At 33.9% G+C, this 15,242-nt stretch overlaps 1 protein-coding gene across 9 annotated transcripts in view; it reads left to right on the plus strand.

Moving 5' to 3' along the window:
- Tut4 (terminal uridylyl transferase 4) overlaps positions 1 to 15,242 on the plus strand; it is a 117,729-nt gene that overhangs the window by 25,854 nt on the left and 76,633 nt on the right. For all 9 annotated transcript variants that reach the window (XM_047521407.1, XM_047521429.1, XM_047521460.1 and 6 more), the window contains exons 2-4: positions 689 to 1,535; positions 9,520 to 9,683; positions 14,476 to 14,592. In XM_047521407.1, coding sequence (XP_047377363.1) covers positions 782 to 1,535; positions 9,520 to 9,683; positions 14,476 to 14,592 — 1,035 coding nt within the window. In that variant the 5' untranslated portion in view covers positions 689 to 781. The remainder of the gene's footprint in view (positions 1 to 688; positions 1,536 to 9,519; positions 9,684 to 14,475; positions 14,593 to 15,242) is intronic.

Genomic DNA, 15,242 nt, shown 5'->3' on the forward strand with positions numbered 1-15,242 from the left:
TACTTTTTGTGAGTTTTAGTAAAAATATGACATGGATTTTTAAAATTTGTTTACATAAGAATTCATTTAAACTCCTTTATACTGCAGAGGTGGAGAGGATTGGGAATGTTTTTAGAATTAACTTGAAAAAGGTTAGAAGTAAAAACAGGTACTGGTGAGAGAGCTAAAAATGGTCAAGATCTTACCATTTAGGATTCTACAAACTTCTATGTTAATGGTGGTGCATTATTTGCAGATTTTAGTTTCTTGTTGAAATTCCTTTTTTTTAAATATTTTTTTAGTTGTAGATGGACCCAATACCTTTATTTTTATTTATTTATGTTTTTATGTGGTGCTGAAGATTGAACCCAGTGCTTCATATGTTAGAAAACTGCTGTACCACTTAACTATATCCCCAGCTCCTGAAATTTTTATTGGGAATGTAAAACAACTTTTTCCTTCTCTAAAAATCCTTTGTTTTGATGCCATATAATGACAAGTATATTGGAATTCTCTCCATGAACATTTGGCTGCTACTTAACGGGCTTTAATTCCTTCTCATATAGTTTTCTGAGTTTTATCTTTTTAAAAACTATTTCTTCAGTTTTGAGAACAAATTTTAAAAGCTTTATAAATGTGTTACCATTTTAAAAAATGGTCTTGCATTTTAAATAACAGTTTTTTTGTTTTTTTTTTTAAAACCCAATAGTTTGCTTGCCTAAACTGGATTTGGAGCAATTCAAACTACTGGAGATCTGCCATTTTACAATATCACAATTGGAAAGAAGCAGGTTTTCAAATAATGGAAGAGCCTAAGACATCTAAAAGTGAAAATCATGAACCAAAGAAGAATGTAATTTGTGAAGAAAACAAAGCAGTTAAAGCTATAACTAATCAAACTTTGAAAGCTAGAAATGATAAATCTACAAAAGAAATTGGGACCAGCTCTCCAAATAGGAATAGTAGTAAAAAAAACAAGCAAAATGATATGTGTATAGAAAAAACAGAAGTTAAATCATGTAAAATAAATGCTGCCAGTGTTCCAGGCCCTAAAGATTTGGGGTTAGTCCTTCGAGATCAAAGTCATTGCAAAGCTAAAAAACAACCTAACTTATCTTTGAAAGCTGAAAAGGTACCCAATTTACAGACAAAGGCAGAAAAATCACCAAAGTCACCTAATTTACCAGTGAACACAGAAAAATCACCTTGTTCACCTGCAGCAGAAGCAGAAAAGGCACTTAGTTCACAGAGGAAAACAGAAAAAGCACCTAGTTCTCAGATGAAACCAGAAAAGGGGCTTAGTACACCAGCAGAACCAGAAAAGGTGACCAGTTTACTATTGAAAGAAAGTATTAAACAGTCAGAATTACAGCAGACTGGAAAAAAAAATCTGACCTCCTTTGTTTCTGTGGACAAAGTGAATATTGAAGCTCTACAGAGAGAAAAATGTGCTCTGGAAAACTTACCACGATCTCAGAAGCAACAGATGCAGACAGATAATGCTGGAGATTCTGATGATAGTGCTTCAGGAATTGAAGACGTATCAGATGATTTGAGTAAGTACCAATAAGGATATTCTACCAGTCGCATTTTTGGCGGGATTTTCCTGTGTTAATGTTCTTTAGATTAGCCCTGGTTTAGCTACTTTAATTACAAAAAGAACATTAGTAGTGTGGCTCTTTCATCTCAAAAAAAAAAACAAAAAAACAAAAAAACAAAAAAACCCACCTTTCCATTTATTATGATAGGTAAAAAGGCCGTACACTTATAAATTCAATGACTCCTTAGTCATTTGGATTTGTCCCAAAACGCAAACTCTTGATTTATTTATCTAGCAGTGCTGAGGATCAAAACTTTGGCAAGTGCTTTACCACTAAGCTACACCACTAGCCAGCCCTACATACTCTTTAAATGGTCTCATTGCTTGTTCATTCACCAAACATGTATGTATTATCTTCCTCTAATGTACCAATCATGTGTTTATAGTGGAAAACTAAAAGAACTCAGTCCTAGGCTTCAAAGAACCTACTCTGACAGGGATGTGATACAGATAAGTAAAGTGATTTACAATGTCAAAAACTAAGAGTTGAGAAAACACAGTGATTTATTTGTGAGACTTGACACTGGACTGAGAAAATGATAGGAGTGAGACTGTGAGTATGAATGAGACTCAGTATAAGTAGAACAGGGATTTGGGGGGGGGTGGCAAAAGATGCAGCTGATAAGTCATCTTTTGGAGAATGAAGAGCATTGTGAGCTGTGACATAACTTTTTTCATGAGTGATTTGAGAAGCAACTGAAGTTTTAAGCAAGATAATGTTATGATCAGATTTGCTATTTAAAAGTATCCTTTTGGCTACAGTGCAGCAAATTCTTTCATGGGAACAAGTCTAGAAGCAGAAATTACTTAGGACACTGTTATAGTTTGCTAGAGAAGTATTAAATTAATTTTGTTCTGGGATCCTGTCTTTAATTAATTGTTTAGAAATACTGTCCATGACTTTTTTTTTTTTTTTTTTTTTGGGTGCTGGGGATCGAACCCAGGGCCTTGTGCTTACAAGGTAAGCACTCTACCGACTGAGCTATCTCCCCAGCCCCTGTCCATGACTTTTGAGTTAATTTTAATTCTGATTTTATTTGCTAATTTTCTTTCTTTTGATTCCATGACTGAAAGAATAAAGCCTTACCTTGGTGTCGAAATAAAGAGAAACTATTATTTGCTATAGTTGGAGAAACACTGGAGAGTTCAGAAGTAGCTACTTTTTATTTCTGATAATACACAAGTGATAGTATATAGACAGACTTTTAAAAAATTAAATAGAACTGTATGTGTATAAGAAAAAAATCAGTCTGATAATTGTATAGAAGATTTAGGAGAAGGACAAGTTTAGAAAGTAACTCAATAGAGACAATATCAAGTAATAGAACAGGTAATATTTAGATATGGCAAAAATCTAAACATGATTGGTACATTAGTGATGTGAAGTTGGGAAACTTATGATACTTAAGATCACTTAGTTAAACCAGGTATTGCGGGAGGTTCATTTGGGCCCATGAATTTGAGACTTATCTTGGGCAACATAGTGAGACCCCCCCCCCCATCTCAAAAAAAAAAGTAAAATAAAAATAAAGGCTGGGGATGTGGCTTAGTGGTAGAATGCTTGCCTAGCATGCATAAGGCCCTGGGTTCCAATCCCAGGAAGCAGAAGAACAAAAGATTGCTTAATTAAGGGTCTGGTAATGTGAGTTATTGAAAAATCTGATTTAAAGATCATTCTTATAAAAAGGTAACTAAGGATCTAGAGCTATAGCTAACTCGGTGATAGAGCACTTGCCTTAGCATGCTCAAGGACCTGGGTTTGATCCCAAGTATAGTCAAAAGGAAAAAAGAAAAGCAAAATAGAAGAGGTGAGATGTCAACTGTATGGGCTGGAGTGAAATGCATTTTTTTTTTTTAATATTTATTTTTAGATGTCAGTGGACCTTTGTTTTATTCATTCATTTATATGTGGTGCTGAGAATTGAACCCCGTGCCTCACACATATTAGGCACGTGCTTCACCACTGAGCCACAACCCCAGCCCAAAATGCATGGTTTTTGAATTCTATCTTTTCACTTAATAACTTTGTAATCTTGGATAAGCTGCTTATTCTTTCAAACCTATCTTTGTTTCTTCATTTTTTAAAAGTAGAGATGGTGCTGCCTGTGTTGTAAAGGTTAGGTTTAAGAGTCTAGTAGGATGTTTTATGTAGTATGGACATAGTAGGTATATTAGTTAGCTTTCTGTAACTGTAACAAAAGTCTGAGACAGTGTACTTATAAAAGGCTTATTTTGACTCATGGTTTTGGAGGTTCTAGTCTATGATCGGCTGACCCTTTTGCTTTTAGGCCTATGGTGAGGCAGTATATCATGATGGGGAGCATGTGGCAGAGCAGAACTGTTTACCTCATGACTGGGGCATGAAAGACAATAAAAAGATCCCAGCTACTCTGGAGGATGAGACTGGAAGATGACAAAGTTTGAGGTCAGCCGTGGCAATTTAGCAAGACCCTGTCTCAAAATAAAAAGAACTGAGAATGAGCTCAGTATTAAAGTGTTCCTGGGTTCATTCCCCCTACTACAAAACAAATGAAAAACCAAAAAAAGAACAAAAAGGAGAAGCTGGGGTCCCACTATTCTTTTGAGGACACACCTCCAGTGACCCAGAGACCTCTCACTGTGTCCAACCTCTTAGAGGTTCTACTATTTCCCACACTGGGAACCAAGTCTTTGTCATATAAACCTTTTGGGTCAAGATCCAAATTATAATAGTAAGCATTCAGGGCAGAGGGTATCATTTATTATTATTATTTTATTCCAGTTAAATGCAATTTTGTTATGTGTTAATGTGGAGAACAGATTGAACTAGTTTAAGGAAGCTAATTTGAGGAAACTAGTAGACCAAGTAGAGGTCCGATTGGGAAGATTGGTTTAGCAAATTAATAAGAATGATTTAGCTGAATGTGGTGGTGGCACATGCGTGTAATCCCAGTGGCTTGGGAGACTGAGACAGGAAGATCAAACCAGCATCAGCAATTTAGTGAGACTCTAAGTAACTTAAAGAGACATTGTCTCAAAATAAAAAGGGCTGGAAATGTGGATTAATGGTTAAGCACCCCTGAGTTCAATCCTTGGTAAAAATGAAATGAAATGAAATAAAATATAAAATATTTACAGTATAGCAGAGTATATAGTGTAATTTATTTTTTCATAAAAAGTGCTTCTCATGTTTTAAAGAATTCTCTTCAGTATGGAAGTCATGTTTATACAAAAATAGTTTAGCTTTTTTTCCCATGTGAAAAAGTTAATATTTGAATTAATAATTTCTCGTTAGATTATTCCTTGATAAAGTAATAAAATCTGTACATTTAAATCAGTATCTATTTGTACTTATTGGGTTATATAGACATTTGATCACCTTTTCTATTAGGCCTAACTTTAACTCTTATCCAATATTCCCAACATTTTTCCTTCTTCCATCTATTCATTCAACACTTTTCTTTTTTTTTTTTTTTTTTTGATGTCTGCTATGTGCCAATTACTAATCTAGTACATAGAAATATAGCACTGCATGGTGAATGAAACACATAACATCGCCCTTTTGGAGTCAGTATTCTAGTGGGAAGGGACAGACAATCAACAAAATAAATGAAAAAAACATAGAGTTAGATGTTTATAAGTCCTATGAGAAAAATAAATCACGAAAAGATAGGAACTGATGCTGCTGGTGATGTTTCAATTTAAATTGTCACTGAAAACATGACATTAAAGCAAATACCTGAGGGAAATAGGTGAGTGAGCTAGTTGAATATTTTAGGGGAGAGAGTTCTTGATCTGGGCTTCTCGAACTTTGATAATGCATATGAATTCCCTGGGAACCATATGAAAATAGAAATTCCTGGGCATCATTCCCAGAGATTTGATTCAGAGCCTGGTGTGGAACCCGAGAAACTGTATTTCTAGCAGGCTTCAAAATGCTGGTGTTTGTGATCAGGATCATGCAGTGAGTAGCATACCCTAACTTGTCTCTTTATTTTCACTCATATTACCCTTCTTTGTGTTTTTAGCATAGCCAGAAGAATCCTGTTAAAATGAGTCAAATCATGTTACTACTATTTAAAGTATTTCAGTGGTTCCTCCATACTTTAGCTAGAGTTTTTGCAGTGAGTAGCAGGCCCTATATGATTGATTCCCTACTTCTCTACCCTTATTCATCTACTTCTCAATCTTTCTTTCTTATATAGTTGCATGGTTTTCTTATATTTCCTGAAATGTTAATGCCAGTGTCCACCTAAGGGCTTTGTATTTGCTTTTTTCCCTTCCTTGAACCCTCATCCCCTAGATGTCTGTGTGGCTAGCTCTCTGAACTTCTGCTTTCTTTCTTTTTCTTTTTTAAAAGTATTTTTAGTTATAGATGAACACAATACCCTTATTTATTTATTTATTCATTTATTTATTTATTTTTATGTGGTGCTGAGGATTGAACCCAGTTCTTCATGTGTGCTAGGCAAGCACTCTACCACTGACCCACAACCACAGCCCCTAAACTTCTGCTTTCTTAATGAGGCTTTTGCTCATTAATAACCCTCACTCCACCTCTGATAAGCCATATTCTTTTCACATGTTTAACTTTTCTCATAGTCCTTATTACTAGGTCATATTTTAATCTTAATCTTTTAAATATAATAGTTTTATTGAGGTATAGTTCACATGCTATAAAATTCATCTTTTTAAGGTATACAATTCAGTGGTTTTTTCGTATACTCACCAAGTCACACAGCCATCACTTACTAGTTCTTGAATGTTTTCATCACCCTCCAAAGGTGTTGTATATCTATTAAATGGTTACCCTCCTTCTACCTGCTGGCAACCACTGATTTTTCTGTTGCTATGAACACACCTGTAGTTGTTTGATTAAGGTATTAACATCTCAAGGAACTAATGTTATGTGGAACAGAGTTTGGGACATTGTGCCTGATACCATTTTTTTTGTTGTTGTTGTTGTTTTAGTTGTAGATGTACAGTACCTTTATTTTATTCATTTATGTGGTGCTGAGGATCGAACTCAGTGCCTCATGCATGCAAGACAAGAATTCAACCTCTGAGCTACAACCCCAGCCCCACCATTTTATTTTATATGTTGTTCCAGAAAATTAAGTAATTTCCTTTTTTTCTGATTTTTTAAAAAAATTATTGTTTTAGTTGCCAATGGACCTTTATTTTTTTATTTATATATGGAACTTAGAATCAAACTCAGTGCGTCGTGCATGCTAGGCAAGTGCTCTGCCGCTGAGCAACAATCCCAGCCCTTTTTTTTTCTGATTTTAAAGAAAGATATGTCTTTCTCTAATTTTTTATGCTGGCAGAAATGATAATTTTATAGGATTTGCTGATGTCAGTTGCCTGGTCACATAGGGCAAGTTATACATAGAAAAGAGAGGAGAATATTATATTATTATTATGTTGTCTTGCTGCTATTCTTTTCAATAAAATATGGAAATAAAATTAGGATTTCACCTTTTCTTTTGTTTCCATAAGAAAATAATTGCTAAAAAACTAATTTCCCCCCAAATATTGGGGCATAATTGCAAATTGTTCACAGTATATCAGTGTTCCCCTCACTATAATTTAAGAAATACTTATCTAACCTAGCAATGCCTGAGGTGTTTGAACCCTTTTTATAACTTATCTAAGAGTTTGCTTTCTTATTCTAGAAACTCCTATGCCCTTTGGTAGGAAATGTGCCATCTCCAGAAGTACAGCATTTCTTCTTTGTTTACAGAATTAGAGGTATCAAAAGATAGAATTGACTGTCACAGCTCCTCTAGGTGATGTGGAGTTGGCTTTTGAGGGTAGAGTGGAGAATTTTTTATTGATTATTGCTGAGCATTGCATTTTGGAATTGCTTTTAGATACATCCAAAATTTTTATTTAACAAACTTTTATTTATTTATTTTTAAATTTATATGTTTATTTATTTAAATGTATTTTTTAGATGTTAATGGATCTTTTATTTTATTCATTTATTTTATGTGGTGCTGAGACTTGAACCCAGTGCCTCACACATGTTGCTCTACCACTTAGCCACAACCCCAGCCGTTTAACCTAGTTTTATTAAAGTGTATTTTGGCCTAGACATTGCATTAAAATTTGAACTTACAAAGTTAAATAATACCTGACTATTAGCATCAAAGAATCTACTTTATAAGTTATTTTATAAAGGGAAGGTAATTATTACTAACTGAATTGGGAGGGCACTGATGGAGAAGTGAATACCATAGATAAAGGTATTGTGAATTGAAACACCAGTAACACTATGGTATATTTGGTATGAAAGAAGTGAAAAGTGTTCGGTCAGGACATGAGGTTAGAGATGTAGGTAAATTAACTCTTTTTCTTTAGGTTTTGGCTTAAACGATAGCTCCTCAGAGAAGTCTTTTCTGACTCCCCCATATCTAAAGTTTTCTTCGACTATTCTTTTACAGAATTTATTACAATTTGAAATTTTGTATTTATTCTATTTACTGCCTTCATGAGAATAAGGAATTAGACATAATGTACTACAGGGCTTAAACTTTATTCTGAACTCCCTGAAATCCTTTCAAGTATTTTATCTTTTCTCTTTCTTTCCTGCAGTACTGGGAATCAAACCCAGGGCCTTGTGTGTTTCTATCACTGAGCCACATCCCCAGCCCTTATTGTATTTTATTTTGAGACAAGTTCTCACTAAATTGCCCAGGCTGGTCTTGAATTTGTGATCCTCCTTCTTCAGCTTCCTGAATCACTGGGATTATAGGTCTATGCCACTGAGCCCAGCTACCTTTTTAAGTATTTCAGACACATTGGGCACGGTGGTTCACACCTGTGCATATCTGTAATCTCAGCAATTCAGAAGGATCATAAATTCAAGACCAGAGTAGGTAACTTACCGAGACTCTAAACAACTTAGTAGACCCTGTCTCAAAAAGTAATAGGGCTGGGGATGTGGCTCAGTGTTAAAGCATCCCTGGGTTCAATCCCCAGTGTCAGGAAACCAAACAACACACCAAAAAAAACCCAAAAAACAAGAAAACAACATTATTCAATTTACCTTAAAAAAAAAAATCATCACATTGGTAGAACCTACTGTATGTTAGGTCCATATTTGTAGATGCTAGAAATGCAAAGATGAAAACAGATAATCTATACTTTCAAGAGTTTACAATCTAATGAGGAAACAGGGATTTGTTGTCTATATATGTTCTTTGAATTGTTAGTGTCATTAGTTCTGTGACTAAATCTTTGGGTCTCAGAATACCTTTTTATCAAATTGACTTCAGAGATCTTTTAAACATGGTTATGTTACTTTAACTTTGTGTAGTGTAGTCTCAATTAAATATATATCTTGGAAGAAAAATCAGGATTTTGATACATGAAGTAGTTTTTTTTTTTTTTTTTTATACTGGGGATTGAACTCAGGGTTATACATGCTAGGCATGTGCTCTACCACTGAGCTACCCCTCTAACTTCTCTTTGTAAATTATGATACCGTGTATATCTCATATAATATGTGTATGTATACACACACACACAAGCATACATGAATACATATATATGTGTGTGTGTGTATGTAAATTTTTTTTTTTTTTTTTTTTTTTTTGGTACTGGGAGTTGAATCCAGGGCACTTTACCACTGAGCTACATCCCTAGCCCTTTTTACTTTTTATTTTGAGATAGGGACTTACTAAGTTGCTGAGGGTCTCGCTAAATTGTTGAGGCTGGCCTTGAACTTGATCTCCTTCAGGCAGCCTTCTGAGTTGTTGGATTACAGACTTATAGCACTACACCAGACTATGTGTATGTCTTGTTTTATGTACATTTAACAACTTGTACAATCAAAGAAAATATAAGGAAAAATATATTTTTCTGTATGTGTATAAATTGAATATCTTGTTTTTCATTAATTTTTTTTTAAAAAATTACCATTGCTGAGATAACTAAGTGATTGCTTTCTTTTATAGGTAAAGTGAAGAGTGATGAATCTAATAAAGAAAATTCTTCAGAGATGGACTATTTAGAAAATGCCACTGTGATAGATGAATCTACATTGACACCTGAGCAGAGGCTAGGCTTGAAACAAGCAGAAGAACGCTTAGAAAGAGATCACATCTTTCGACTTGAAAAAGTATGCTGTCGTTTTAGTTATTTGGAGGGAAATATATGTTTCATAGCTTTCCTTTCCTAAGTGTAGCTCTTTTTATTTTTCTTTTATTGATAAGACAGAGGTAGCATTAATCTTTTCTTCCACTTTTTATTTCCTTCCTTCTTTCTCTCCTCCTTTTTCCCCTATGTTTAACAGATACTCATGTTTATGAGCCTGACGTCATTTATTCTTTACAGAGGTTGGCCAGCTGTGTCCTACTTCCTTGTTTTGTTTCTGTGTTTTTGATTATGACCCTCTTTTCTATAAACAAAGTTATTGGAACATAGCTGTACTTAATTTTTAGATATTGTCTATGGTTGCTTTCATGTTACCATGGCAAAGGTGAATTGAATAGATGCTAAATGAAACCATGTGACCTTTAAAACAAAATGTTCACTATTTTCCAAAGCATAAGTTATGTACCAAAATGTTGCTTTGGCCCTTTGTAGAATAAGTTTGCAGACCTCTGATTTATTCCTTCATTAAATAGGTATAATTGTTATGTGCTAGGAACTGTGCTAGACAGTGGACATATATTGATGAAAATGGCTGAGTTTCTTCCCATTAGAAGTTAAAAGTCTATTTGGATTGATGGAACAAACTAAAATATACTACTATAAATTTACTAAACTTTGTCCTTTTTTTCCTTGCTTTTCTGTCTTATCCTTTTTTTTCTCCTATGTTTACTGAGTAGCTGCTAATAACTAGGAACTGTCCTAGTCATTAGTGTCTTGTTTCTGAGAACTAATTCGTAGTTTCAACAATGAAAACACTAGTAGGTATTAAAAGAGAGAATCATAAATATGGGTCATCATTCTGGAAAAACAAGAAAGGAAGGAAAGAAATATTAGGATTTTGTTTAGTTTAGAAAAATAAGATGATATCTAGATTGAAGAATGCAATCCTGGGTTACTAATAGAACTTAGGACAGTATCACCACATGAAAAGAAAAAGGGATATCAAGGAACGGAGTCTTATAATATAAGGTTATATAGCTAGTGTCAGAGTATCCTAATTAGAAGAAAGTCTTATTTGCAATTTGCAGTTCTATCTTTACTTAGTCTTCCCACTTTCTAAGCCTGGAATTAATAGTTATTTCTGGATATATCTACTGTCAAGATAAAATTGAGTACCTTTCATTTGTCATCAGCTGGTGATAAATAGTTTAATCTGGGCAAGCCTGACATTTTTAAAAACATGGTTCTGCTTTTTTAAGAGTTCACTAGTTAGAGAAAGACATGTAAGCAAACAGTAGTAGTCATATGATTTGAAAAATGGATCATAGACAAAAGAGTGATTGACTTGAGTCAGTGTCTTTGGCATTTTTTTCTTTTCCAATTGTATGTACTCATTATGAATGTTATCCTTAAGTTCATTTCATTTCATCATGTTCTTTGGTTCTTAGTGTATCCATAGATTAATTTAAGAATAAATATATTTTTGCCCTATATCAAAGAAGACAAGTTCAAATCATTAGATTAAGAGGGCAGCTTTCCCTGTGAGTACTAAGTATTGACTTATAAGTATTTAGAATCTCCATGTTCAGAAATCTGTATTCTGGCTTGTATACAGAAAGTTGAAAAGAGGTTAGTGTGTTAGTTTATGGTAAAATAAAGTATTGTAACTGTAATAAGGGAGATAGTTGAACAATTTTCTTATATCTCTCTGTGAAACTAGAAACTTCATGATGATGAGAGCATTTTTGTCTTATTTGATATTTTGTCTATAATAGTGCCTTGCACATGGCAATCTGTTCATAATTAGAGGGAATATATATAGTGATCAAGTGCATGGAATTTGGAGTCATTGGTTCTAGTTCTGCCACTTTTTGGGTGGATAACATTTGATAATGTTATGTAGTCTTTTAAACCTCATTTTTTTTTTTTTTCATTAGAGGTTGATAAAAATAACACTAGCTCATGGAGCTATTATGAGGATTAAGTAAGATAACACAAGTTAATTCTTGGCACAAGACATGGTAGTTTGTAAGCACCAACTAAAGATTAGCTGCTTGTAAAATTGAATTATTTGGGGCTGGGTATATAGCTCTGTTGGTAGAGTGCTTGCCCCTCAAGCACAAGGCCCTGGGTTCAATCCCCAGCAATGCATAAAACAAACAAACAAAAAACAAAAAAACAAAAAAAAAATTTAAATTATTTTACCATGCAGGGTAATTTTTATTATTTTTTACTAAATAAGGAGATAGAAACAGGCTGCAGTGATAAAGATTTGTTCAAAGTCAGTTAAGATATCATTCTGGGACTTCTGACTCCTTGTTCAGTATTATTCTACACTTTTCTTACTAAAAGAATCTAGATATCTACTAACATTTTAATTCCTATTCAACACCTTCATCATTCTTGCTATCTCTTTTCTGGATTATTACAGTATGCTGGTGACTTCAGTAAGCTTTTCCTGCTTCTGTTCTTATATAGAAGACAAACCTTTTAAAATGTTGATTGAACTCTTTAGATTTAGTTCATCTGTTGGTTAAATGGAGAATACTGATAATGTTGTTATAAGGTTAATAGTTACTTTATCAATGTTGCGTTTATTAAACAGTTTTTTTTCTCTTAAGCCTCTTGCTAAATTTGGGGCAGGTTTCCCATTTAAAGAAAATCATATTCTGTGGTAAGAGAATCTTTCTGTCAGGAGCTTCAGCCTATTGAATATTAAAGATCAATCTGAAATAAAAACTGAACTTTGTTGGAGTTTCAGTTTAAGACCTTAGAAACAGTGTTTTAAAATTTAGCATCTATTTATTGCATTTTTGTAATTTTTATTTTGCAATCTTTTGTTTTTTTTTGTGGTGCTGGAGATAGAACTCAGTTAGTTAAGTGCTAACTAACTTGTTAGTTAAGTGCTCTGCTACATCCCTAGGCTCTTTATTGTAACAATCTTTATGGGTAGAGTATTGCCATCAAATTTAGACCTGCATAAACTGAGATTCAGTATCACCTGCTTAGTATATTGCTGTGTACTTGTGAATATTGTAGGCCTGTTAGCTTTTTGTTTTCACAGCTGAAAACAAATAATGAAGATATTACAATAATGAAAACAAAGAATGAAAATAATACCAATCTTATTGGGTTATTAGGGGAGTTAAAAGGACAAATTGTATATGAAACACTTAGCATAGTGCCTTGTACTCAGCAGGAAATCAGTAATTATTGTTTTATTATTACTTTGAGAATACATATACAAAATAATGAGTAAAGTGTTGTCACTGTCAGGGGTTTGAGGATGTCTCCAGAGATGGGGGAGTCATCTACTCAAGCTCTCCAGGTTCTTGACCACGTTGCAGAAAAGAATTTGAAGATCAATTAGTACTCACTTTAGCAGCACATGTACTAGAGATGCATCAGAGAAGCCAGGAGTGGTGGCCCAACTCCCAGTGACTTGGGAGGCTGAGACAGAAGAATTGCAAGTTTCAGCAACTTAGCAAGGCCTTAAGCATCTTAGCAAGGCCCTGTCTTAAAATAAAACAAAAAAAAAAGGGCTGGGGATGTGACTCAGTGGTTGAGTGTTCCTGGGTTCAATCCCTGGTACTAACTAACTAACTAACTAACTAAATAAATAAATAAATAAATAGTTTCAGTGGCAGAGAGAAAGTTCATTGTAAAGCAGAAATCACATTCAAGGGCTGAGGGCAGACATGCTCTAAGGCTGAACTGTACTTGTTGTGGGTTTCCTGTTAATATTGTCTAGGAGGATGAGTTTGCAAAGGAGGAGATAAATAGTCATAGGATTTCCTAGAACTGGGGGTTCTTCAGGGAACCCTGCTCAATTTTACTGACCTGAGAGCACAGTCATCTTATAGTAGGTAGAATGTTGCTTGGTTTAATCAGATATTAGCAGGATATCTGTGGTTTTAGCAAGAGCAACTTAGGAATTACCAGTATGAGCTGCCTGACCTAACCTATTTCCCCTGTTCCCTCCCTATCTCACTGTGAGTGATACTCTATCAGAATTGTTATTTCCTTCAATGTTGTTACCTTAAGGGGTCATCCATTTATTACCGTGATATTGTGGTTGATTGGATTGTTTTAGAACTCATCTTTTGAAATTGTCTTGCATATGTGTGATCTGTTCTTCTGAAATCCCCCAGTGATGGTAGATTTTATTTTATTTTTGTAATCACAAAAACTAAAAGTTAAACTGGGTGGAATGACACCAAGTAATTCCATCAACTTGGGAGGCTAAGGCAGGAGTATTACAAGTTGAAGACCAGCCTCAGCCACTTAGGACCTGTCTCAAAATAAATAAATAAATAAATAAATAAATAAATAAATATTTCAAAATAAATAAATAAATAGATAGATAGATAGATAGATAGATAGACAGACTGAGGATGTAGCTCAGTGGTAATCACCTTTGGGTTCATTACCCAGTACCAAAAAAAAATAAAAATTAAAATATAAAATAAAAATAAAAAGAGTAAATGTTAAGTTTGAAATCAGGACAATGAGGACAGCATTGGAATAAGATTAAGTAGCAAGATTACCTTTCTTATTTTACATTAGGTCCTAAAGATGATATTGGGTGAGTAGTAAATATATTTAGCATTATTATGATGTTGTTTGAAATTATATAATGTATGATGACTACTTTGAGAAGTACTTGGACGTATAAATAAGTACTGATTTACTTATTAAAAACTATTCCTTCATTGCTTATGTCTGTCTGTCACGGAATTGTGATATTCACTTATATAGTCAATAATTTACTTCTCTGTTTTTTGGAAAAAAATGCATTTTTTAACTTGTCTCTTCAGCGATCACCAGAATATACCAATTGCCGATACCTGTGCAAACTTTGCTTGATTCACATTGAAAACATACAAGGAGCTCATAAACATATAAAAGAGAAACGACATAAGAAAAATATTTTGGTAAGTTCTTTCAATAAACTGTATTTGGGGCTGGGGTTGTAGCTCAGTGGTAGAGTGCTTGCCTAGCATGTATGAGTCTCTGGGTTGAATTCTCAGCACCACATATAAATAAATAAATAAAATAATTAAAGTCCATTGACAACAACAATAACAACAAAAACCTATGTTTATTTTGAATGGTAAAACTAGATCAAGTATTTTTAATTTATGAACCTAAAAATGAGGTATTATTATAGTCTTACATTAATAACTGAAATTATATCCTTGAGAACCATGATTGCTGTCTTTAAGTGGTCAGGAGGGGAACCTTCTCCAGACCAGTTTGTTCATCCTGAAAAATGTTGAATGTTGATTCCTAAGTTTAAATCTGCCAAGTACAATTTGTCCCTTCAATTGATATTTATTGAGTGCTAGGTCTAGGTATTGAACAAGATAGTTACAGTTCCTGTCCTTACTGTTACTAAGAACTGGTGAATAAGGGTGTAAGCATAATGAGTCTTATTAAAGGATGCTGCTAAGGAAATGTACAAAGATATTTCATTTGATTTAGAATAGGGAAGGTATCTCTGAGAAAGTGACATTTCAGTTGAACCTTAAAATAGTAGTTTACAATGCAAAAAGGTAGCGGGGAGCATTTTACATAAAATAGT

The sequence above is a fragment of the Sciurus carolinensis genome, chromosome 1 (assembly GCF_902686445.1).
Source record: "Sciurus carolinensis chromosome 1, mSciCar1.2, whole genome shotgun sequence".
Lineage (NCBI taxonomy): Eukaryota > Metazoa > Chordata > Mammalia > Rodentia > Sciuridae > Sciurus > Sciurus carolinensis.